Consider the following 26,831-nt stretch of genomic DNA (forward strand, 5'->3'; position numbering starts at 1 on the left):
GTGGCTCAAAAAGAAGCACATTAAGGTCATGTAGTGGCCTAGCCAGTCTTCAGACCTTAAACCCATAAAAAAATTATGAAGGGAGTTGAAGATCCGAGCTGCCAAGCAACAGCCTCAAAATCTTAATGATATAGAGATGATCTGCAAGGAGGAGTGGACCAAAATTTCTCCTGACATGTGCACAAACCTCATCATCAACTACCAAAAAAGTATGACTGCTGTGATTGCCAACAAGGGTTTTTCCACCAAGTATTGTCTTGTTTGCCAGAGACATCAAATACTTATTTCTCACTGCAAAATGCAAATAAATGTATATAATATGGAATATTCTCCTCCCATCCTGGCATTGTCTCCCTCAACCTAGAATATGTTTCCACATCCTGGTCCCCCAATTCTGGTCCCTCATCGTATTATTTGCTTCCCATGCTGCCTGCGCTGCTGTTGATCCATCGATAGATAGATAAATAGATAGATACATAGATACATACAAAAAACACACTCCTACTCACCTTTTCCCCGCTCCCCTGTGGCACATTGTCTTGATTATTTATACAAAATAGTTAGCGTCATTTTGTTGAAGACACTATGTGACAATTTGTCTTTAAGAAAATGGTTCCGGAGATCACGTTATGCGTAGATGCTGGTTCCGGTGCCACATTCCTCCTCTTGCCTCACCGGAGATCGTGGTTATATGTAATTTATAGTAAAAACTTCGTTAGGAACTGTTAAAATCAAATTTTTCCCTTTTGAGTGCCAAGTTTTTACTATAATCTATAGTGGGTTGGATACCTTACTTTTGCACCTCCCTCTCATTCGAGTGCCATGTTTTTTCTAATTTGTGGTTATATGTAATACGGTCAGCCCTTACGTACAGTATACCACGATTTTCGGCACCACACTCCTCCATCCTCCTCTTACTCCCTGTAATCCCCGGATGTTTTCTTCTGAGTCTGACCACACTGCGCAGATGCAGTCTATAGAGGTTTCGGAAAGAAGGATGCATACAGTGTTATATTATAAATTTACACACTTTTTTTCTCACTTGAACCTCATCAGTTGTCTACCCTATGACACAGATCTTGGCGCTCTTTTTTTCAAAATGTTCCTCTATATAAATGTTTGTGAACCCTGTATATGCCTATGTTTTTTGTTTTCTGAAGAAGTGGGCTACACTTCATATAGCTTGGAAAAATGAAAAAAAGAAGTTATTTTACATTACTTCTGGCATTTGCTGTTTCTTAATCAGCTGGCAGCAAGGATAAAGACCATAAACTTTCCATTTTTTTATATTTTTATCTTTACAATTTTTATCGCCCAGGTTGTACAATTTTATATTTTGATGTATTTGACTTTTTAAACGCAACAATGCTGATTATGTACCATATATTTAAATGTCTGCATTTTTAACTGTGGAAAACAAGAGTGAATCAAATTTTTATATTTTTTAGACTTGTTTTTTGTTTATACTTGAACTTGCGATACTATAAAATTGCAGTATATTGTCAAAATCCTGAGTGCCAACATGGCAGTGATGAAGACCTTTAGCAGGCAACCTGATGCTATGACAGCCCATCAGTTCCCCTCGATCACACTGTAGTGAGTAGGGGGATGAGGAATCCTGGAAGAGATGTCCAAGTAGGATTTTGGGGGCTAAATGCTGCTGTCAGCGATTGACTGTCAATCGCTGACAGCAGCGAATGCCACTGTCAATCGCTGCTGTCAGCGATTGACAGTGGCATTTAAGGGGTTAACAGCAGTCAGCAATCACCGATAGTTCAGATGGTTGCTGTTAGAGGCAGATGCCAGATCAATGGCACAGCTGTCATCTGCCCCTAGCAGAACAGACTGACCAGCTCCATGACCAGGTCAATGATGGATCTAACCATCATGGATCTTGTAAGGGTTAAAGGTAGAGATAAAAGGATCTCCTGGGATTCAAATTCGGCAAATCAAGTTGATTTTACAGGGAAATTTGAACAGTAAAGTTATTTGAAGCCAATTGAGTGTTCCTTTCTATGGCCTGGAGTGTCTCTAGACACCAGAGCATAAAAAATGGAGAAGAGGACTTCCGGATAGAGAAACATCAGTTCTAGTTGTGCCAGAAAGCACAGCCTGAAGTCAAGAGAACGAAGAGGATGAACGCGATGGAATAACGGATAAAGAAAAAATGAAGAGGATCAAACAGTGGGCTAGGAGACAGGTGATAAGTGAATATTGTTATGTTTTTAACCATTTGCCTAGCCCTCTGCAGTTTAGTAGCATGGCAACTGCAGCTGTGCATTTGCATTTTAAAAAAATATTCTGGAGAATACACATTTTTGTAAAATTTGAGAATTCAATTCCACTAGAATACATTTGCTCATCTCTACTTAAAAGAGAATATTCCATGGTGTCCATTGAAAGGCAAGCAGGAGATCCTTTAAATCTAGGAAGTTGCATTGTGGAGCCCCCATAGATCAGACATGTTTCCATTTCAATCTGAGAAATCTGAAGACTCAGTCAACACTGAAAATTCCATGTTATGATTTTCAAATCATTACCATCAGACCGAACAGTCTAGCTTTTTGCTCCTCATATGCTTCTGTGATCTGGGCTGACCATGTCACTAATTGTATTTCAGTGAACCACTTTTGGTAGGAACTCATCATTGTATACTAGGAACAGTGTATATAATTTGCCATTTTTAAGACGCTATGACCGAGTCTTACAGCAATTTAGCCCTTATCAAACTTGCTCAGATCTTTACGCTTCCCATTTTTCCTGCTTCTAATTCATCAACTTCAACAACTGTTCCATCCCTTGTCATCTAGCAACATGGTAAAATTATGAATGATTTTAACTTAATCTGTTTGGTTTTCATTTTTGAGCTAATCAGTAGGTATACATATACAGTATCAAAATCCAAGGATAGATGGCAGGCACCATCACATAGATCCACACCTCCGAACCGTACTTAGTGTGTGTGAGAGACGCAGCCGGCAATTAGCTGTTAACCCTTAGGTGCACATTCATAATAAACAAGCAAATCCAGATTGCAAAAATGTAGAAAGAATAGCACTCACCAGGTAAAGTAGTCAAGGCTTTATTGTAAAAGCATGTTAACGGGAGAACGGGTGCTGAAAAGGAGCAACGACGATCGCTTCGCGCGGAGAAGGCGCTTCCATGGGTCACATGATCGTTTCGCGCGGAGAAGGCGTGGAAGCACCTTTTCCGCACGAAACGATCGTCGTTGCTCCTTTTCAGCACCCGTTCTCCCGTTAACATGCTTTTATAAAAAAAGCCTTGACTACTTTACCCGGTGAGTGCCATTCTTTCTACATTTTTGCAATACTTATACAGTATCTTCAAAGCTTGGCAAAGAAACCAGTCGTAGCTAAAGCCACTGTGCCCGCTGTATCTGTACATTTATTCTAATTTTCCACTGAGGCTCCTCCGACAAAATTCGTCCTTTGTCCTCACAACATCGGATACAGCTCAGGAAACTGACCATTAATTTTTTAAATGTAATTTTTTCCATTTGATTTAGTGAAATTACTTGTTCTTTGAATGCTATGAACATGTGTTATAGACTCCCCAGTTCATCCAAGATCCATGCCAAGCAAAATATTGTGCAATGAACTTCAAAATGCTTCAGAATGCCTGCTGTTTCAGAAGAGATGTCAGCTGTGCTATGAATCTGTGATGAAAGGTATAGTAATGTATTCACATTTATTAAAGTTTCCAATTCAATTTATTAGCAAGCAACATCAAATATGTCTAGAAAGGGAGAATTAGGGCTCATAATTAAAGTGAATCTGGTAGAAGGTTCTTGTTCCCCAAAATGCCCCCACTACCTGGTCATTCTCCTGCCATCATATCCAAAGGTGTTCTTAAGATATCTAATAGTTTATTAAAACTTAATTTAATTAGGTAGTGGTGGTGCTTTAATGAACAAAAACCTTCTGAAAGGTTCCCTTTAACCCCTTGCCTCCTCAGTCAATTTTCATTTTTGTTTGTACTAGTTGAAGAGCCCGGCGTTGAGGGATAGAAACTAACGCCCACTCCACATAGCCCCACCCACTCCACATAGCCACACTTACTCCACAATGTCCCACCCACTATACATAACCACACCCACTCCATAACTACGTCCCTTCTGGTCAATCCTGCTCCTTTATTGTGATGTCACAGTAGAATGTTAGCTTAATGCTCCACCCCTCCAGTTAGCCCCTCCCCTTTATTGTGACATGACAATGTTAGCTTATGAATTTCCGTGTCATGTCACTGCCTAATCATTTTTACATGTCTGTGTACTATGTATATATATATATATATATATATATATATATATATATATATATATATATACATAGCCCAGATTACAGTGCATGGGTGAATATTCCCAGATCGATTATCAGCGCAGTCAGACATAATCCTGGCATGCAATGTCTATCTATGGCACAGAATAGCCAAAACGGGAAGCAGTTCTTATTCTCATGTCTGTAAGTCTTGCTTCTCTCTGCTGAGAAATTTCAGTGGCCCTTGAGGAAGCAGCTCTTGCCTCCCTTTCTTCCATTTCTGTACTCATTTCTGTAAGTCTAGCCTCCCTTTCTTCTTTCTGTAAATCTTGCTCATTGAGGCATAATACAGATTTCCTCTTAGCGTGTGACGACATTAGTGTCTGTGGGACACGCAAGAATGATTAGGCAGTGACATGACATGGCATTTTATAAGATAACATTGTTACATCACAATAAAGGGGTTGGGCTAACTAGAGAGGGCAGAACTATAAGCTAACATTCTAATGTAACATCACAATAAAGGGGCGGGATTAACCAGAAGGGACACCGCTATGGAGTGGGCGTGTCTATGCTGAATGGGCATGGCTATGCAGAGTGGACAGACAATGCAGAGTGGGTGGGGCTATGTTGAATGGGCGTGGCTTGATACCCACACATACTGTACATACACACATACACTCATTTTTATATATATATATATATATATATATACATATATATATATATATATATATATAGATTTTTTTCCTCCCATTCCAAGAGTTATAACGTTTTTTTTCCTGTCAACAATTAAGGGCTTGTTTTTTCTGCACAAATTCTATTTTTGAGTGACACCATACATTTTACCATACAATGTAATGAAAAGTGGTAAAAAAAAATGCAAAATGAATAAAATGGTCAAGAAAATGCAATTATGCCATTGCGTTCCCTATTTTGTTTCTATGAATTTCACTGTTTGGTTAAAATAGTAGCATGACTCTTTAGGCCAGTATGAAGATGGCAAAACCAAACTTAGCATAGATTTAAACTAAAATTCTGAAGTTTGTAAAAAATAACAAAAATAACATTTTGATTTGCAACAATAGTTTCCAAGACACATAATGTTTTTCTTTTTTCATCAATTGAGCTGTGTGAGGGCTTGTTTTGCGGTAGGCACAACATTTTGATACCTTTGATACATTTTTAAGGAGGTTTGGTGAATGATATCTCAGAATGCATAATTTTGTTTTTTTTTCTCTTTACGTTATCTACTGTATTAGTTAATTAAATATTAGTTAAATATTTTAATAAATCAGACTATTTTATGGTCAATAAATCAACTAGTATGAACTATAAAAATCGATACAATCCAGAATACACATGAAATAACCACTTATGCAATTGTGTTCATTTAAAAAAGACTTCTTTTTATAAACAAAATTAAAAGTGAATGAACCAATTAAAATATAATCATGCACAAGATGCCTCTAAAATGAGGGAAAGGAATGCCAGTGCACCTCATGTAATCAATATCTAACACAAATATTAAGAAGAAAATGAGCAAAAAGGAAAATTCAACGAAACGTGCGTTGGGATGGAGGGAAATGTCAGTGCCCGCAACAACTTATTGGACCTCAATTGGATCTTCACCTGTATAGGTAATTTAAAATATTTTTGTACTCATCCATTTATGTATACTATATTCCAATAATTAGAACTGTGGGTATACATGATTAGGCACTTGTACCTTTTCCCCACATAGAATTATAGAATCGTAGAGTTGGAAGGGACCTCCTGGGCCATCTGGTCCAACCCCCTGCTCAAAGCAGGATTCGCTAAATCATCCCAGTCAGATGTCTGTCCAGCCTCTGTTTGAAGACTTCCATTGAAGGAGAACTCACCACTTCTTGTGGCAGCCTGTTCCACTCATTGATCACTCTAACTGTCAAAAAGTTTTTTCTAATATCTAATCTGTGTCTCCTCCCATTCAGTTTCATCCCATTGCTTCTAGTCTTTCCTTGTGCAAATGAGAATAAAGTTGATCCTTCTACAATGTGACAGCCCTTTAGATATTTGTAGACAGCTATTAAGTCTCCTCTCAGTCTTCTCTTTTGCAAACTAAACATTCCCAAATCCTGCAACCTTTCCTCATAAGACAGGGTTTGCAGACCGGTCACCATTCTGGTCGCTCTTTTCTGAACTTGCTCCAGTTTGTTGATGTCTTTTTTAAAATGTGGTGCCCAAAACTGGACACAATATTCCAGATGAGGTCTGACCAAAGAGGAGTAGAGGGAAATAATGACTTCACGTGATCTAGACTGTATGCTTCTGTTAATACATCCTAGAATTGCATTTGCCTTTTTTGCTGCTGCATCACACTGTTGACTCATATTCAGTCTGTGATCTATTAGTATACCCAAGTCTTTTTCACATGTGCTGTCACTTAGCCCTATTCCTCCCATTCTACAGTCATATGTAAAAGTTTGGGCACCCCTATTAATGTTAACCTTTTTTCTTTATAACAATTTTGGTTTTTGCAACAGGTATTTCAGTTTCATATATCTAATAACTGATGGACTCAGTTATATTTCTGGATTCAAATGAGGTTTATTGTACTAACAGAAAATGTGCAATCTGCATTTAAACAAAATTTGACCGGTGCAAAAGTATGGGCACCCTTATCATTTTCTTGATTTGAACACTCCTAACTACTTTTTACTGACTTCCTGAAGCACTAAATTGGTTTTGTAACCTCATTGAGCTTTGAACTTCATAGCCAGGTGTATCAAATCATGAGAAAAGGTATTTAAAGTGGCCACTTGCAAGTAGTTCTCCAATTTGATTCTCCTATGAAGAGTGGCATCATGGGTTCCTCAAAACAACTCTCAAATGATCTGAAAACAAAGATTATTCAACATAGCTTTTCAGGGGAAGGATACAAAAAGTTGTCTCAGAGATTTAACCTGTCAGTTTCCACTGTGAGGAACATAGTAAGGAAATGGAAGAACACAGGTACAGTTCTTGTTAAGCCCAGAAGTGGCAGGCCAAGAAAAATATCAGAAAGGCAGAGAAGAAGAATGCTGAGAACAGTCAAGGACAATCCACAGACCACCTCCAAAGACGTGCAGCATCATCTTGCTGCAGATGGTGTCACTGTGCATCGGTCAACAATACAGCGCACTTTGCACAAGGAGAAGCTGTATGGGAGAGTGATGCGAAAGAAGCCGTTTCTGCAAGCACGCCACAAACAGAGTCGCCTGAGGTATGCAAAAGCACATTTGGACAAGCTAGTTACATTTTGGAAGAAGGTCCTGTGGACTGATGAAACAAAGATTGAGTTGTTTGGTCATACAAAAAGGCGTTATGCATGCGCTGTATTGTTGACCGATGCACAGTGACACCATCTGCAGCAAGATGATGCTGCAGGTCTTTGGAGGTGGTCTGTGGATTGTCCTTGACTGTTCTCACCATTCTTCTTCTCTGCCTTTCTGATATTTTTCTTGGCCTGCCACTTCTGGGCTTAACAAGAACTGTACCTGTTTTCTTCCATTTCCTTACTATGTTCCTCACAGTGGAAACTGACAGGTTAAATCTCTGAGACAACTTTTTGTATCCTTCCCCTGAAAAGCTATGTTGAATAATCTTTGTTTTCAGATCATTTGAGAGTTGTTTTGAGGAGCCCATGATGCCACTCTTCATAGGAGAGTCAAATAGGAGAACTACTTGCAAGTGGCCACTTTAAATACCTTTTCTCATGATTTGATACACCTGGCTATGAAGTTCAAAGCTCAATGAGGTTACAAAACCAATTTAGTGCTTCAGGAAGTCAGTAAAAAGTAGTTAGGAGTGTTCAAATCAAGAAAATGATAAGGGTGCCCATACTTTTGCACTGGTCAAATTTTGTTTAAATGCAGATTGCACTTTTTCTGTTAGTACAATAAACCTCATTTGAATCCAGAAATATAACTGAGTCCATCAGTTATTAGATATATGAAACTGAAATAGCTGTTGCAAAAAACAAAATTGTTATAAAGAAAAAAGGTTAACATTAATAGGGGTGCCCAAACTTTTACATATAACTGTATATATGCTTTTTTCATTTTTATTGCCCAGATGTAGTACTTTGCATTTCTCCCTGTTAAAAACCATTGTGTTAGTTGCTGCCCACTTCTCCAGTTTATTTAAATCTTTTTGAATCCTCTCTCTCTCTTCTCTAGTATTAGCTATCCCTCCTAGCTTTGTGTCATCAGCAAATTTAATCAGTTTACCCTCAATTCCTTCATCTAAATTGTTGATAAAGATGTTGAACAATACAGGGCCCAGGACAGAGCCCTGTGGTACCCCACTTGAGACATTCTTCCAACTGGATGTGCAGCCATTTACGACCACTCTTTGGGTCCGATCACTAAGCCAGTTATGAATCCACCTAACAGTTGCCTTGTCCATTCCATACTTAGTCATTTTTTCAATAAGGATTGTATGAGAGACTTTGTCAAATGCTTTGCTGAAGTCAAGATATACTATATCTACAGCATTTCCTCGATCCACCCAATCAGTGATACCATCATAGAAGGAAATTAAGTTAGTCTGACATGACTTATTAGTTACAAACCCATGCTGACTCTGTTTAATCACTTCATTCTTATCCAGGTATTGACATACATGTTGTTTAATAATTTGTTCAAAGATCTTTCCTTGTATAGAAGTCAGACTCACCGGCCTATAGTTGCTTGGGTCCACCTTCTTCCCCTTTTTGAAGATAGGAACAACATTTGCTCTTCTCCAGTCTTCTGGCACTTCTCCTGTTCTCCAAGAATTTTCAAAGATTATGGAGAGGGGTTCAAAAATTTCTTCTGCTATCTCCTTCAGTACTCTGAGGTGTAATTCATCTGGACCTGGAGACTTGAATTCATTTAGGTTAGCTAAGTGTTTCCTCACTATCTTTCTGTTTATAGATATCCTGGATTCTTCTATTCCCTTAATAGGACAGTGAATAACAGTTGATGTTACATTTCCTTTCTGAGAGAAAACAGATGCAAAATAGGAATTTAAAAGTTCAGCCTTCTCAACATCCTGTCTTACCATTTCATCATTTTCATCCTGTAAAAATCCTATAGCATCTTTGACTTTTCTTTTACTTTTGACATATCCCCAAAATCCTTTATTATTGCTTTTGACATCTCTTGCAACCTTAATTCATTTTCAGCTTTAGCTAAACTGATTTGTGCCCTGCAGGTTCTGCAGACCGCATTATATTCTTCTTTAGATATGCCTCCCTCTTTCCATTTTATAAACATTTGTTTCTTCCTTTTTAGCATGTGCTTAAGTTCTGTGTTCATCCATCCTGGTTTCCTTAAATGCTTCCTATTCTTCCCTCTTTTCGGAATTGTTAACAACTGTGCTTTGAGAATTTCATTTTTCAAGATTTCCCATCCTTCCTGGGCATTTTTGTCTTTAAGGATATCCAGCCATTGGATCCCTCCAATTCTCTTTCTGAATCCCTTAAAATCTGCCTTTCTGAAATCTAACCTTGATGTCTGAGTCTTCACAGGTCTTCCGCCTCTAGTTATCCAAAATTCTAAAATAGCATGGTCGCTACCTCCTAGGGTCCCAGCCACTTTTACCTCCTCAACCATTTCCTCCCTGTTTATAAGGATTAGATCCAAGGTAGCAGTTCCCCTTGTTTTCTCCCTTACCTTTTGGAAGATAAAGTTGTCAGCAAGAGAGGATAAGAATTTCCTTGACCTGTTAGTTTTGCCTGAGAGAGATTCCCAACAAATTTCTGGATAGTTGAAATCTCCCATGACAACTATGTCATATTTTTTGGAGAACTTGGCCATTTGATGCATAAAGAGTTCATCCATATCTTCAGCTTGCACAGGCGGCCTGTAGTAAATGCCTACAATGGTGTCCTTTCCATTGTTCTGTCCTTGTATTCTTGCCCAAACAGTTTCCACAGAACTCCCCGTCTCTGAAGCTTCAATCTATGTGCAGATATACGCGTTTCTAACATACAATGCGACACCCCCTCCATAATGTATGCTTAATGGTTTTGGAAAGCATCTACATAGATTTATTATTTTTGGAACTTTTTCTATTTACTTGTGTCTCTGGCCCTAGGTGGAACTGATTCTCATTGATGTGTGGCCCCTTTTTGCTCATTTTCTTCTTAATATTTGTGTTACATATTGAAGCTGAAAGCTGTCAGTTAATCAAACTCAGCTCTGCTGTCTGTGCTCCATGCTCCATATGTCATCTCTCTGCCGTAAGGAGAGCAGAATGTTTGTCGGTGTTATTGTGGGACATGTTCTTTCTCCACTGTGTTGTTGCCTGCTTATGATTAGTCAGTGTAAGGGCACATTTGCACATCAGTTTTTCACATACGAGTGCTGTCCATTTTTTTTCACAGATAGCACTCATACCTATTACAGTTTATGGGTCTGTCCAAATGTTCATGACTTTTAGGGGACCGAATGGTCCATCCAAAATTGTGGAGACATAGTCGATATTGATCCGAGTTTTGGATCATACTTGGCAATTAAGATCTATGGGTCTGTGAAACAATTGAACAGCACTCACATGCCATCATCCATTTGCTATCCATTTTTCAGTGACAGAGAGGAGAAGGTGGAGAAACCTTTTTTCATCAGTAAAAAGAAAATGATGAAAATTTGACCAATCGCTCATGAAACTCAAATGACACTTTGAGGAAAATCAATGTCTGAATGAGGCTTTAGAAAGAGGAAAAATTACACACCCCCAGTGAAATCTCACTGGTTATGCGCACTTGGACTTAACAAAAATTAACTGTTTAGGTGCCAACTACTTTGATAATGACTGCGCAACTGAGAGGCGAAATAAAAAAAGAAAACATTTAGTTTGCTCTGCAGTGCTTTTCATAATGTGTGTCCAATTCAACATAAAAAATTTGGTGAAAACTCCTTTACAACCGCTTTCCGACATCGGGCGTAATAGTATGCCAATGTCGGACACCCGCCTTTTAAATATGGGCTCCGGTGCTGAGCCCACATATTTTCTGGCACATGATAGCTGTTTTGAACAGCTGACGTGCCTCTAACAACCGCGGGTGGAATCGCGATCCACCCCCAGCTGTTAACTAGTTAAATGCTGCTGTCAAACTCCGACAGTGGCATTTAACACACAATTCCGGCAAGTGCGCCAGAAATCCCACCCATCGGGGACCCCTGTCACGTGATCGCGGTCACCAATGGGTTGGCATGACAAACAGAGGTCTCCAGCAGACCTCTATGGTTGTTACTGCCAGATTGCTATGAGCGCCGCCCAGTGGTCGGCACTCAAAGCAAGTAATTCTGCTACCTACAGATCTGATCATCGCCTGTAAGTAGCAGAGCCGATCAGGTAATAGCAACTTCTAGTCTCCCATGGAGACTATTGAAGTATGCCAAAAGTTAAAAAAAAATTTTAAAAAATATTAAAAAATTTAAAAAATATAAAAGTTTAAAACACACCCCTTTTTCCCCATTCAAAATAAAACAATATAAAAAAATCAAATATATACATATTTGGTATTGCCGCATTGAAGATCACCCAATCTACCAATATAAAGAAAGAATTAACCCAATCGTTAAATGGCGTAATGAGAAAAAAGTAAAACCCCCAGAATTACGTTTTATGGTCGCTGCAACATTGCATTAAAATGCAATAACGGATGATCAAAAGATAACATCTATACCAAAATGGTATCATTAAAAACATCAGCTCAGCTCGCAAAAAATAAGCCCTCTCGCAATTTGAGACCACGAAAAATAGAGACGCTATGGGTTTTGGAAAATGGCGCAATTTTTTTTAACAAACGTTGGAATTCTTTTCATCACTTAGATAAAAAAGAACCTAGACATGTTTGGTGTCTATGAACTTGTAATGACCTGGAGAATCATAATGGCAGGTCACTTTTAGCATTTAGTGAACATAGTAAAAAAGCAAAGCAAAAAACAATTGTGGAATTGCACTTTTTTTTAAATTTAACCGCACTTGGATTTTTTTTTCCAGTACATGATATGTTAAAACCAATGGTGGTGTTCAAAAGTACAACTCGTCCCGCAAAAAACAAGCCCTCACATGGCCATATTGACAGAAAAGTAAAAAAGTTATGGCTCTGGAAAGAAGGGGAGCAAAAAATGAAAATACCTCCAGTCCACTACTAGGAAACCCCCTTCCCAGTTTGAATGTTTTCTCCCATTAAAATGAAAACATTTATTTTATACTGTCGACACTCATGTTCCCGGGGCTCACGTGAGTTATGTCATGTGAGTCCTGTGACCAATCGGCGCTGGCATCACTGTCCCTTCCTTTGGATGTATAAGTGATCAACAGGAAGTGAGCAGCCAGCTGAAGTTCTCACTCTCTCTTGATTACTTATATGTCTGAAGGTGGAGACAGTGATACCAGCGCTGATTGGGCCCAGAGTTCACGTCATAGCAACCTCATGTGAGCCCCGGGAATGCGAGTGCTGACAGTGCTTTTATTATAAAGGAGCAAACATTCAGATTGAGAAGGGGTTGACAGAATAGAGGGCAACCTCTTTAAAAGTTTGATATCACTGTAATCATGCTGACCTGCAGAATCTTATTGTCAGGTAATTCTTACGGCACACTAACACCGTAAAATAAATTCCCCAAAATAATTATGGAATTCTGTTTTTTTTCACCTCTTGGAATTTGTCCCATTTATTATTAGTACATTACATTGAAAAGAAAATTATGTTATTCAAAATTACAAGTTGTGCCCCCAAAAACCAATTGCCCATATGGCTCTGTTTAAGGGCCAAAAAGTTAATGCTCATGAAAAAAGGGGAAAAAAAACTGAAAGCACAAAAGAAGAAAAATCGCGAGATCTTGACAGGAGTAAGACATATGGAGCTACAATAAGAGTAGTAAAATACTACAGATGTTTAGAAATATTTCTAGCTACTAACTAATTTTTCCTCTCACCTGACCTGTGCTTCCCTGGATCCCTACAAGACTGCCCTGATGTGATAGAGCTGCATTTGAAGTCTGAAGCAGCCTTGAAGTTGGTAAATGTATCCAGGCAGCAATATGACGATGTTACACAGATCGTCCAGCAGCACATCGAAGAATCGTTTAACCTAGTGAATCAAATGAAAAGACAGTTTGGATGGGTCACCGAACAAACTAACATAACTTCTGACACAGACAGCGTCTTCAATATAGAAAAGGTACTGTAAAGCATGCAATAATATAAGTATAAATAAGAATATAGCAATACCTTAGAACCGGGGCGTAAATCGAAATCATGGGGATCAAAAGCAGAAGTTCTATTTGTCCCCCCTCCAAAAAAAAAACCTTAATATTGGTCACAGAAGAGCTTATCTCACAACTTGCCTGCCCTTACAAGGTCATTTTCTTTCTATATAATCTTCCATATAGTATTATCGGCAAGACATAATCCTCCATAAAGTATTATGTGCACCATATAGTCCTCCATACAGTATTACGGTCACCACATAGTCCTCAAAACAGTATTATAGGTACTAAATAGTCCTCCATACAGTATTATGGGCACCACATAGTCTTCCATACAGTATTATTGACCCCATATATTGCTTGGGTAGGAAAAACCTGGTGACATTTCTTTTTTTAAAAAAGGCGCAAAGTTAAAAAACGAATAAAGCACAAAAATAAAAGTCACTAATAAACTCATTTTCATGGTAAAAAAATGCCACCATAATATTAAAATGTGAGAGTTTGCAGAGGAACTATGTAAAGAGATGGAAATAGGGATGAGCGCGCACTAAAATGGTCAGGTATTTGTTGCTCGAAAAGAGCAATTCCTAATACTCGGATGCATGTTTCTAGATATCGATACATTCTGAACAAGTGGCTTTTATAACAATGAAATGTGCTCCATACAAAGCAATAGTCTATAGATGAGCATTATAATACCAATACATTTTTGGCCACTTTTTTTAGGCTTTAATACCAACGAAATGTACTCCAGCCCATGGAATAGTCTATAGGTGAGTATTATTTTTTTAATGATACATTTTTAAACACATTTTTGAGGCTTTTATTCCAACAAATGTACTCAATAACACAGAATAGTCTATAGGTGAACATTATAATATTGATACAGTTTTGACCAAGTTTTTCGAGGCTTTTATAGCATATAGCAACAAATATGCTCCAGACCATGGAATAGTCTATAAGTGAGCACTACAATACCAATACATTTTTAACTAAGTTTTTAGTTTTTTGAGTCTTTCATTCCAGTGAAGTGTACTCCAGACCAAGGAATAGTCTGAAGGTGAGCATTGTAACACTGAAAATTTTTTGACCAACTTTGTGAAGATTTTATAGCAACAAAGATATGATGCGAGCAATATGATACATATAATACATTTTGAACAAGTTTTTGGAGGCTTATATAGCAACTAAATGTACCCAAGAACACCTAATACTGCATGATGTAAATGCTTTTTTGAGTCTTATATCACAAAAATGTACCCCAGAACAAGGAATAGTGTATGGGTAAGAATTTTAAAAAACAAGCAATATATTTAAATGTTTTTATTTCTACTTTTATGTACCACCAAAATATGACAGAAAGCACGTATTACTATATGGCTGAGTAATTCAATCCTGAACTATTCTTCTACGTTTTTGTAAGTTTTACATACTACTGTAATTCAACATTAACCGCGTTAAACTGTATGAATGAGCCATTGACACCATAAAAAAGTTTGAACGAAAATATTTTGAAAGTGTAGTTGATGTACTCATACAGACATAAAGGCTTTGCAGAAAGTGCAAAGCCAGACAGAAATTATAAGGATGGTCATCCATAGACCCCCTGAAAGGCAACTGGTGGACCTTATTAAAATATTGAATATTACAAACACTTTATGTGCTGCTGTCATCTGGCAATGTGGAAAAGTGTGGGCTAATCCATGCTTTGCTGATTTATGAGAATGAGCCTCACTCTCCCCCCTGGCAACACTAAAACCCCGCTCAGACAAGAAGTTAGTGGTATGGCAGCACAGCACCTCCACAAGATAGAGGGACAGCTCATGCCAAGTGTCCAGCGTTGAAACCCAATAGTTGAAAGTCGCAGCAAAATTAGGGAGCACGCAGGTTTGGTCAGTCAGGCATTGCTTGACCATCTTTAAAAAGTTTTCCCTACTCGTCAAAAATACCCTGTCATCAGGCCCTGGGCTGGTTTCATGAAATCGGCCAACGCCTTTGAAAGGGTACCCCTGCCTTTGCTGTGTGTTTCCCTGGCCTCTCCTCCTAGTTGGGCAACGAAGCTTGCCCCCTGCAAGCAAGCATTGTCTCATGGGAATTTTTTCAGCATATTTTCCACAATGGCCTTCTGGTATAGCACCATTTTAGAAGACCTCTCCACTTCAGGAAAAAGAGATGCAAAAGACTCCTTGCAGTGTGGGTTTAGCAGGGTGAACAACCAGTATTCTTTTTTGGCCAATATGATTGTAACACAAGGGTCACGAGAAATACAGTGGCACATGAAATTGGCCATATGTGCCAAGCTCCATAAAGCCAACATTTCCCTGTCTTCACCATGATGACGACTCTCCATCACCTCCTCATCCTTCTCTCTTCCTCCTCATTCTCATTCTCTGTCCATCCATGTAGAAGAGACTGGACAAAAGTTGTGTGGCTACTAGCCTCAGTTGCGCTGGCCACCAGCTCCTGTTCCTCCTCTTCAGCATCCACCTCCTTATTGTTACCCAATCTGCACTGAGCAAGTGAGATGAGGCTGGGCTGGCTACAATCTCTCTATGTTATGTCTTCCTCAATCACCACCTGGTCTGCATGCAAAACTTCATGTTTAATTGTGAGCAGCGACTATTTAATTAACCACAGAAATGTGATAGCTGTGCTGACTATATTGTCATTACCTCTCACCATCTTTGTGGAGTCCTCAAAGTCTTAGAGAACAACATGAATGTCAAAAATCCATTCCCACTCTTCAATTGTTATGTGCAGAGGCTGACCAGAATATCAACAGGCGTGTTGGAGCTAGTATTCAACCACTGGCCTCTTGTGCTCACAAAGCCTTGCCAGCATATGCGGTTTGGAATTCCAGCATGTGGTGATGTCACTCATCAGTTGGTGAGCTGGCACTTGCATGCACTGCTGCAGCACTGCCAGAGCGATTGCAGCTGTAGCTGACATGTGGAAATGGGCACTGATGCAGCGTACTTTGACCAGAAGCTCTGGCAAATCAGGGAATTGTCACGGTCACGTGTGTCTGGACACAGCGAGTACCGCAAGGCGGAGCCATATGACACACGTGACCCTGGATACACCGCCTCCAGTGGGGCGAATTTAAATAATAAACACGTGCAGCTGGATACACCGCCTCCAACTGGCGAATTTAGACATTACACGTATATACAAGTCTGGAAACCCCGCCTCCAGTAAGGGGAATTTAAACAATAAGGGAAACCTGGGAAACATTAACAATGGTGGGCTCTGCGATAGGGAATAGGGAAGTGGAGACCTCCTGAGCTCGCCTGAGCCAGTGTCCCTGCACTCCTAACGTTCCCTATGCCGGTTCCACACTGGGCGCGCAACAGGAACCTAAAAACCCTAGCTCGCCCTGACCTAAACCCTCACTAGGGAATTGGTCGGTGCGGAAACTAATCCCACCACTGCACTAAAACACACATGAGGAAAGATGACAAAACAGGGGAAACACCACTTAGCTTTGCTCTGTTGCGTACGCTCCTAGCAACAGAGCCCACCACCTGCGTGCATCTTCTCCTCCACCCGGATCCATCACCATAACTGGATCCTTCACCATAGTGCAGCCTTGGAGCAGAGTCCACCACCAATTGCAGAAGTCCAGTAACAGAGTCCCAAAGATGAGTTCAGCTCCTGCCCAAAAAGTCAAGCATGCTTGAGTCCAGCTCTCAGCAACCAAGTCCCGCATGCTTAGTGCAACTCTCTCCATAGTCGCCACTCCACCAAGCCATGCAAGCACTTCCTGCCGACACCATAAACTGTGACTCCACCACGCCATGCCAGCCCTTCTTGCAGACCACATCGCTGCCACTCGTCCCCTCTGGCTGGGCTGCGCAGGACTCATGTTCAGTTCCTTCCTCACCCAGGCTTCCTTGTGAATGACTAACACACAATATCACCAACAGTGATTGAACACAAGCTCTTTTATATAGCCTAACACCTGATTTATAATTAACGTGCACTTTAAAACTAAAGTGTGATACCACTAACCACCACCGGGGCAACTTAGAACAAACAAAACCAAGTGCAATAATTCTAATGGCCACCGGGGGCAATCAACCCACTTTGGCACCAAGCCAAAGGAAAAAAAGTTCACCTTCCATTTAAACTGTCAGATGCAAACTGTATCATGACAGGAATGCTTTCAAAAAAACACTTAACTGCCAAGTTGAGCACATGTGCGAAGCATGGTAAGTGTATGATCTGGCCAAGCTTTACAGTCACCACCTGGTTACACCCATTATCACGCATAGCCATGCCTGGTTGTAGGTTCAGCAGCAAAAAAAACACAGATCTGTCTGGTCTGTTATTCCTTTAAGAAACTCTCCCATGGTGTGCCATTTGTCTCCTAGACAAATTAGCTTCAGCTGAGCCAGTTGCTGTGCTGCAAAGCTTCCAGGTTCCGGCTGATGTGGATGACATGTTCTGAGATAGCACATCAGAGATGGAGGATTAGGAGGAGCAGGAGGAGGTGAAGAAACTGCTGTAAGAGGTGGAGGAAACCCTGATAGAAGTAAGACTAGCAATTCTTGGTGTCGGGAGCACATGCACAATGCCAGAATGTGGCTCAGCCCCAGCCTCCACAATGCTCATCCAGTGTGCCATCAGGGAAATGTATTATCCCTTGCCTTCATCAGCCATCACCTTGTCTTCCACCACCGCACTCTGATCCTCCTGACTTTGTGACTTAAGAACAAGACAGAGTGGCAATTGAGTCTTATCATCATCTTGCTCCTTATCCCTAACTGGCTGTTCCTAACCATCATGTTCTTGTGGCTGTGGCTGCATTAATAAACAGCATGTCCTCCTCTCCCTCTTGGAGTATGCAGGTTGAGAGACGACAATCAAGAAATGCTGTTGTAATGAGCTCCTCGGAGTGTCCTAGTGTGAGATCTTTAGTCTCCTGGTACTCAACATGTTGGGAGGAAGGAGGATCAGGGTGAGGATTAAGTGATCCAGACTTTAGGCTGGTGAGACTGGACCGTGTGGAAGACTGTGTGGTGCTGCCAAGCCTGCTGGAAGCATTTTCTGTTATTCAACTGATCACCTGTTTGAACTGCTCTGGCTTCATAAGTGGTGTACTGTGCCTTCATGCAAAGTGGGACAGGAATCAATGTGGCATGGATGCGTGTTTCTTGTGCTCCATCAACAGGCATAGCTGCACCTGCCCTACATCCTCAGCATCTGTGTGCACTATCAACAGCACTTCAACTTCCCTATCCCTTAATGCACACCTTAAACATACTGTAATTCCTTGCTCTCTTGAAGCCAAATTTATTTTTAATAAAAGAGAAAAATTGGTCAACTGCATCAATCAAAGCGGTGTTTGGAGTTTACTCCACTGTAATGTTACAGAAAGAATGCAAAAGTGTATGGATGACAATCAAATTAAATCCATAAAAATGTTTCAATGCTTTTTTCAGTTTTAGAGATCACAGAAATGTTCAGAGACCACATAATAACATATGGCTGAGAAATAGAACCATGCAAAGGTTTTATCAGTTTTAGAGATCACAAAAATGTTCACAGATCATGTAACACTGTATGTCTGAGAAGTGGAAGCCTGCAAAATTTTGAAGGCTTTATATCAGTTTTAGTGATCACAGAAATGTTCACAGAACATGTAACACTGTATGACTAAGAAATGGGAGCCTACAAAATGTTTAAAAGCATTTTAGCAGTTTTAGAGATCACAGAAATGTTCACAAACCACGTAACACTGTACGTCTGGGAAATGGGAGCCTACAAAATTCTTAAAAGCTTTTTAGCAGTTTTAGAGGTCACAGAAATTTACTCCACACAATGGAATAGTGTATGGCTGAGAAAAGTAGCCCAGAAAAATGTTTCAACGATTTTTGGGTGTGTTATACAGTGGGGAAAAAAGTATTTAGCCAGCCACCAATTGTGCAAGCTCTCCCACTTAAAAAGATGAGAGATGACTGTAACTATGAGTCAAAATAAAACAAATCCAGAAAATCACCTTGTCTGATTTGGCAAGATTTATTTTTCAAATTATGGTGGAAAATAAGTATTTGGCCATTAACAAAAATTAATCTCAATATTTTGTTATATACCGTATATGCTCGAGTATAAGCCGACACAGAGTATAAGCCAAGGCACCTAATTTTGCCACGGAAAACTGGGTAAGCTTATTGACTCGAGTATGAGCCGGGTATGCATTGTCCTCTCATCCCTGTCCTGGTATGCATGGCTTCCCCATAGCTGTCCTGCTATGGGTGGCTCCCCTGTCCCGTCGTATTTATGGCTCCCCCAGTCCCATAGTTATATGCATGGCTTCCCCGGTCCCATCATTGTATGCATGGCTCCCCCGGTCCCATGTTGTATGCATGGCTCCCCCAGTCCCATGTTGTATGCATGGCTCCTCCGGTCTCGTGTTATATGCATGGCTCCCCCAGTCCCGTGTTGTATGCATGGCTCCCCCCGATGCTGTAATTGTATGCATGGCTCACCTCCTCCTTTCCTGGTATGCATGCTTCAAAAATAAAAAAAATCCCACTCACCCTCCTCCAGCATGTCATCGCAGGTGCAGCACCTCTTTCCGGCTTCCAGTAGCGCTTCCTGTGCTCAGCGATCACGTGGCACCGCTCATTAAGGTAATGAATATGCCAGTGGTTCCCAAACTCTAGTCCTCGCAGACCCCAACAGGTTATGTTTTCAGGATTTCCTTAGAATTTCACAGGTGATGGATGTATCATCAAGGCATCAGGAATTCTCTCACACGTGTAACACTATGGAAATCCTGAAAACATGACCTGTGAGGTCCGCGAGGACTGGAGTTTGGGAACCACTGGAGTATGTGCTCCATGCCTATGGCAGTGGAGACATGTGCAAATTCATTACCTTAATGAGCGGTGCCACGTGATCGCTAAGCAAAGGAAGAGCTGCCAGCGCCGGGAACAACAGAGATGCGACAGTGATGACACGAGGAGGGTGAGTATCAGTCTTCTGGAAGCCAGCGGCTGCAGCTGTCACTGCTATAGGAGAAATGAATATTAATTTCCTTTTAGCAGCGGCACAGTTACAACTGCAGCCGCCGGCTCCTGCCGCTGCTTCGTCACTCCCCCTCCCCCACCGACTTTCTGGACAATGACTCGTGTATAAGCCGTGGGGGGGGGGTGTTTTCAGCACAAAAAAAAAAATTCTGAAAATGTTGGGTTATACACGAGTATATACGGTATCTGTTGTTGCCAGTGTTGGTCTAGAGCAGTGATGTTTTGGGCCTGTCGCTGGACAATACAGACTTTCAAATCCCTCCAAAGGTTTTCTATGGGGTTGAGTCTGGAGACTGGCTAGGCCATTCCAGGATCTTCACATGTTTCTTACGAAGCCACTCGTTCATTGCCCTGGTGGTGTGCTTGGGATCATTTTCATGCCGAAAGACCCATCCATGTTTCATCTTCAATGCCCTTGCTGATGGAAGGAGGTTTGAACTCAAAATCTCACAATACATTGGCCCATTCATTCTTTCATGCTCATGGATCAGTCATCCTGGTCCCTTTGCAGTGAAACAGCCCCAAAGCATGATGTTGCCACCCCCATGCTTCACAGTAGGTATGGTGTTCTTTGGATGCAACTCAGCAATCTGTCTCCTAAAAACACGAGTTTTGTTTCTACCAAACAGTTCTACTTTGGTTTCATCAGACAATATGACATTCTCCCAATACTCTTCTGGATAATCCAAATGCTCTCTAGCAAACTTCAGATGGGCCTGGACACTTACTGGCTTAAGCAAGGGGACACGTCTGACACTGCAGGATCTGAGTCCCTGGCGGCATAGTGTGTTACTGATGGTAGCCTTTGTTACAGTGGTCCCAGCTCTATGCAGGTCATTCATTAGGTCCCCCCATGTAGTTCTGGGATTTTTGCTCACCGTTCTTGTGATCATTTTCATCCCAAGGGGTGAGATCTTGCATGGAGATTATCAAAGGCCTTGTATGTCTTCCATTTTCTTTTTATTGCTCCCATTTCATCGCACCAAGCTGCTTGCCTATTGCAGATTCAGCTTGGTGCAGGGCTACATTTTTGTTTCTGGTGTCCTTCAACAGCTCTTTGTTCTTCATCATAGTAGAATTTGGAGTGTGACTATTTGAGGTTGTGGACAGGTGTCTTTTATACTGATAAGTTCAAACAGGTGCCATTACTACAGGTAATGAGTGGAAGATGGAGAAGTTACAGGTCTATGAGAACCAGAAATCTTGCATACTTTTAGGTGACCAAATACTTATTTTCCACCATAATTTGAAAAATAAATCTTGCCAAATCAGGCAAGGTAATTTTCTGGATTTGTTTTCTCATTTTGACTCCCATAGTTGTGGTCTACCTATGATGTCAGCTACAGTCCTCTCTCATCTTTTTAAGTGGGAGAACTTGCACAATTGGTGGCTGACTAAATACTTTTTTCCCAACTGTATTATACAAAAAAAGGACATCAAAGCATGTAATACTTCATGGATCAAAATTTATTCAGTCTTTTCAGCCCCCACAAAAAAAATACAGCTATATATTTGCCAATGGACTGCGCAGGACTAATTCCTGTCTACAGACTGGATTCTATCACTCCCCCTCCCTAGGCTAAATGCAAATTGTATGCACTGTAAACGATTAACCCTTACAAGGGCTGTTAGGATGATGGCTCAGCTTCAGCATCAGTATCAACACTACAGGCCTCTGATTCGTTATATTGTGCATAAAGGCCTAGACAAGCACTCTCTCCCTCAAATACGAAGTGTCACAAAGCTGTGCAATGGCGGCATTGTGCCGAGCCTGGCGCACCTGTCATTTTAAATTGCCTGATGTCAGACGTCCAGCCAATCACAGTAATGCCACAATCAAGATGGCTACCGCATTACAGTGACTCTGAGGCAATCCCCGAATGCTGCATAACAGGCGCCAAAGATGCAGGGCAGGGATTTGAGCTTTGAGCACCACCCATTTCTCACTGAGAAACTAGCACATTGTGATACTCGAGTGATAACCAAGTATCACCCAGCACATTCGCTCATCCCTAGATGGGAACTAATTGATCATTAATTATCTTTGGACATTTTTTCTACAGTAAAAATGGTTCTTTTACAGACTTAAGTTAGGACTTTATTCATTACTTAATATTGTGCTTTTTAACATGAACTTTTAATTATTTATTATAACAATTCAATGATGTAATTTTGTGCTTTTTAAAGTTAACTTCACTTGGTTTAGTCTAGTTTTTCTTGGAAGTTGACAATATGGGTTTGGTTTTTCCTTTTTCAAATGTTTTAGTCTAATTCAGCATTTGTGACTTTTCAAAATGTCGCAGAATGTTAGTGCAATTATACTCCAGTACCCCACTGGAGTATGAAGTACTGGTATGCCTAATTTTATTTTTGCACATTTGAAATTTAACTTGTGACATTTTAAAGGATCATGCAACTTTTTGCTCTATAAATAGTACAAAAGATGTTAAAAGACAAAAAAGGAGAATCTTTGATTTTGCAGAAAATTCATGAAGCAGCCTGATTTTATTTTGTCAGAGAATATGGGAAGCAAGGTGTGCCACAGTCCGCGCTGCTGAGTCCACAAAATCACCTGGGATGCAAGATGTTGTAACAAAGTACTTCTTTATTCCTTCCTACGCGTTTCGGCGCCCTTCCTGGCACCTTCCTCAGGGAAGGTGCCAGGAAGGGCGCCGAAACGCGTAGGAAGGAATAAAGAAGTACTTTGTTACAACATCTTGCATCCCAGGTGATTTTGTGGACTCAGCAGCGCGGACTGTGGCACATCTTGCTTCCCATATTCTCTGGCAGTTTTTCCACGTTGGAGTGGTCGGTGGAGGTCCTGCAGCAGCTGATACTGTGTTATGTCTTCAAGCCAGTTGTGGGTCACACAACTGGAATAGGTGAGTGAAACTGCATTACACCACTCACATCGTAGTGTCACTAGTGATAGGGCACTATTGCGCCTCTTGTTCCCCCACCCTTTTTGATTTTATTTTGTAGAATTTAGTGAAGAAACGGCAATAAATAGCAAAAGACAAAAAAAAAATCACTTAAAAAAAATGCAAATAATAAACCAGAGCCTATGTCATAATTGTCCACTTATCCAGTAAGGCTAACAATGAGCAATAAATGTTTTAATATAAGTATTATTAACCCCAGCAAAATAAAGTAAAAACTGCCTACTATAAAACTATTATACTTTTAAATTTAGTTATGGACAGTGATGAGCGAATGTGGTTAGTGTTATATCACTTGAGTATCTGGATGCTCGGATATGCTTGGCACTCGTCGAGCATTGGCCAGTGTTCAGATTGAACACTTGAATCCCTGCCCAACATGTTTGGCCCCTGCTACACAGCCAATAAACATGCGGGGATTGCCTGCAAGTCACTGTAATGCTGTAGTCATCTTGGTGGTGGCATTGCTGTGATTGGCTGGCCAGATTGCCTCATTAGAGGTTATAAAAGAACTGGATCCACCACACTCGGCACACTGATGCCACTGCACAGCTCAGGGACAGTTGTAATTGGAGGGATAGAGTAGTTGTCCAGGCCTGTGTGTGTGTGTTTTGAACAGCCCAGAACAGCCGCTGGTGGAATCGCGATCCTCCCGCGGCTATTAACTCGTTAAATGCCGCTGACAAACTTTAACACCGCAATGGCCCCCGGAAGAAGCCCACGTGAAACGCGCATAGGGGCGCAGTGTGTGGTGCTCCTGGCAGCAAATGGGTGAGCAATGACATGGAGGTTATGACCTGAGGACTAGTAGCAGGGGATTATTTTGAAATTCACACCTCACTGGGGGATTATTTAACCTATGCTAATTAGTATCCTATGGGGCCTCTGGAATATAATGGCACTGGCTTTTGAAATGATAACTCTGTTTGCTGTTAGTAACCCTGCTAATAGTTGCACCTTAGCCTCTTTGTAACGCATTTTCATACATGTGGTTGGTTACTTTTGTTTATGTATTTTTATACAGTCTTTTGTGAGTACTAACAAATAAAGAAGTGATTTTATTGGTGGATACAGACTTCTTTTTTCTTGGTTTGTCTATATGACAAACTTTAACAGTGGCATTTAACATGCGCTTCCGGCAATCGCGCTGGAAATACGCCTATCGGTGACCCCGTCACGTGATCGCAGGTCACCGATGGGTTGGCATGACAACTAGTGGTCTCCTGGAGACCTCTATGGTTGTCAATGCCAGATTGCCATAAGCGCCGCCTAGTGGTCGGCGCTCATAGCAAGTGAGCAATTCTACTACATACAGGTGATCTGATTATTGCCTGTATGTAGCAAAGCCGATCAGGTTATGGCAGCTTCTAGTCTCCCATGGAGACTAATGGAGCATGCCAACAGTAAAAAAAAAGTTTTTAAAAATATTACAAAATTTAAAAAATATAAAAGTACAAATCACACCCTTTCGCCCCAATCAAAATAGAATAAAAAAAAATCAGACTTACGCATATTTGAGATCGTCGCGTTCAGAATTGCCCGATCTATCAATATAAAAAAGACTTAACCCGAACACTAAATGGCGTAATGAGAAAAAAAGTAAAAATGACATAATTTTTTGGTCGCTGCAACATTGCATTAAAATGCAATAATGGGCGATCAAAAGATCGTATCTGCACCAAAATGGTATCATTAAAAACGTCAGCTCGACGCACAAAAAATAAGCCCTTTCCCAACCTGAGATCACGAAAAATACTACGGGTATCGGAAAATGACACAATTTTTTTTTTTTTAACAAACTTTAGAATTTTTTTTCATCACTTAGATAAGAAAAGAACCTAGACATGTTTGGTGTCTATGAACTTGTAATGACCTGGAGAATCATAATGGCAGGTTAGTTTTAGCATTTAGTGAACATGGTAAAAAAAAACAACTGTGAGATTGCACTTGTTTTGCAATTTCTCCACACTTTGAATTTTTTCCCCATTTTCCCATACATGCTATGTTAAAAACAATGGTGTCGTTCAAAAGTACAAATTATCCTGCAAAAAACAAGCCCTCACATGGCCACAATGACCGAAAAATAAAAAAGTTATGGCTCTGGAAAGAAGGGGAGCAAAAAACGAAAACACAAAAATGAAAAAACCTCAAGAGGTTAAGGGGTTACAGTGGAGTTAAAGTGTGACACCATTGTTCTCAGCAGTGATCTTGGAGTCAGAGATGCTTCCAGGAGTATTCCCCATGCTGTTCTCCTTCTATTCAGCACATTTCCATCCATGTCAACATTTTTACTGCCCCCCAGACCTCCTTGTAGGGTCTGCTGGAAAAATGCTTGGATTTCCCATTGACTTCCATTATACTCGTTACTCAAAAAGAGCATCCGAGCATTAGGAATTGCTTGGTTCAAGTATCAAGCACCGAGCACTTTAGGTCAGTCCTAGTTATGGATAGTTTCTTTAAAAAAAAAAAACTGCTCTTATATTACTCCATTAACCTATTTTTGTCACCCAATGATCTTTGCTGTTTAAGTTGTTGGGATTTTTGGGAAATCTGATGACATTCAGAAGTGCTTTTGTCTTTTCTGTTTTTCAGGTGTCATTCAGCCCAAACACTGACTCAGTTGTAGAAGCAAGAATATTCTCTTCTAACAATTTTATTATAATGGTCCCAGCCAATATTGAAGTTGATAGTCCTCAGTTTATACAATACATTGTGGACAAATCATTAGAGTATCATAAAAACAATTTTTAAAAGAAACAACAGAACTCAGTTACTGTATTAGCAATTAAACTACTTCTTTCCCAAATTTCCTAGTATGTAAAAGGAAATCTGCAAGAAATTAATATTAAATGTTTGGATTTAGTAAAATTCCAATTGTCCAGTCCAAGTTTTATGTCAGTACTGTACATAAAGCTTAGAGGGAATCTTTCACAATAAACATGTAGTCTGATCTTCAGGCAGCGCGTTATGGAGTACAATAAGCTGAACAGAGTTTATATGTAATTATTATCTCTGAGCTCACTTTCACTCGTATACAGTAATGCAATATGCCAATCTACAGTCTTTGCGCTGCATTATAGGGAATCTCACAGAATCCTATACTTAGAGAGCATGCAGCAGACTGCTAGATGCTTTGGTACCCATTACTGTTGTTGAATGGAAGTAAATTAAGAGGTAATGGTTAAATTGCTATCTGCATTACAGTGGTTCACGGTCTCATGGTGACATGGTGACAGAGTCCTTTTAAAGATCTGTCTTCTCAAAATCATTATTCAAACTAAGCTTATAGTCAGGGCCGGGACTACGGATAGGCAAGGGTAGGCAATGGAGCTCTCAGTGGTAGTGAAAGAGACC

The 26,831-nt window shown here is 40.4% G+C and overlaps 1 protein-coding gene across 1 annotated transcript in view; it reads left to right on the top strand.

Moving 5' to 3' along the window:
* Nucleotides 1–26,345, top strand: part of CLUL1 (clusterin like 1) — a 119,794-nt gene extending 93,449 nt beyond the window's left edge. Inside the window, exons 6-8 of the mRNA XM_073550868.1 lie at nt 3,569–3,688; nt 13,262–13,476; nt 26,070–26,345. Coding sequence (XP_073406969.1) covers nt 3,569–3,688; nt 13,262–13,476; nt 26,070–26,228 — 494 coding nt within the window. The 3' untranslated portion in view covers nt 26,229–26,345. The remainder of the gene's footprint in view (nt 1–3,568; nt 3,689–13,261; nt 13,477–26,069) is intronic.
* Nucleotides 26,346–26,831: the final 486 nt, after the last annotated feature.

The sequence above is a fragment of the Dendrobates tinctorius genome, unplaced genomic scaffold (genome assembly GCF_039654945.1).
Source record: "Dendrobates tinctorius isolate UK_male_01 unplaced genomic scaffold, ASM3965494v1 ptg000171l, whole genome shotgun sequence".
Classification (NCBI taxonomy): domain Eukaryota; kingdom Metazoa; phylum Chordata; class Amphibia; order Anura; family Dendrobatidae; genus Dendrobates; species Dendrobates tinctorius.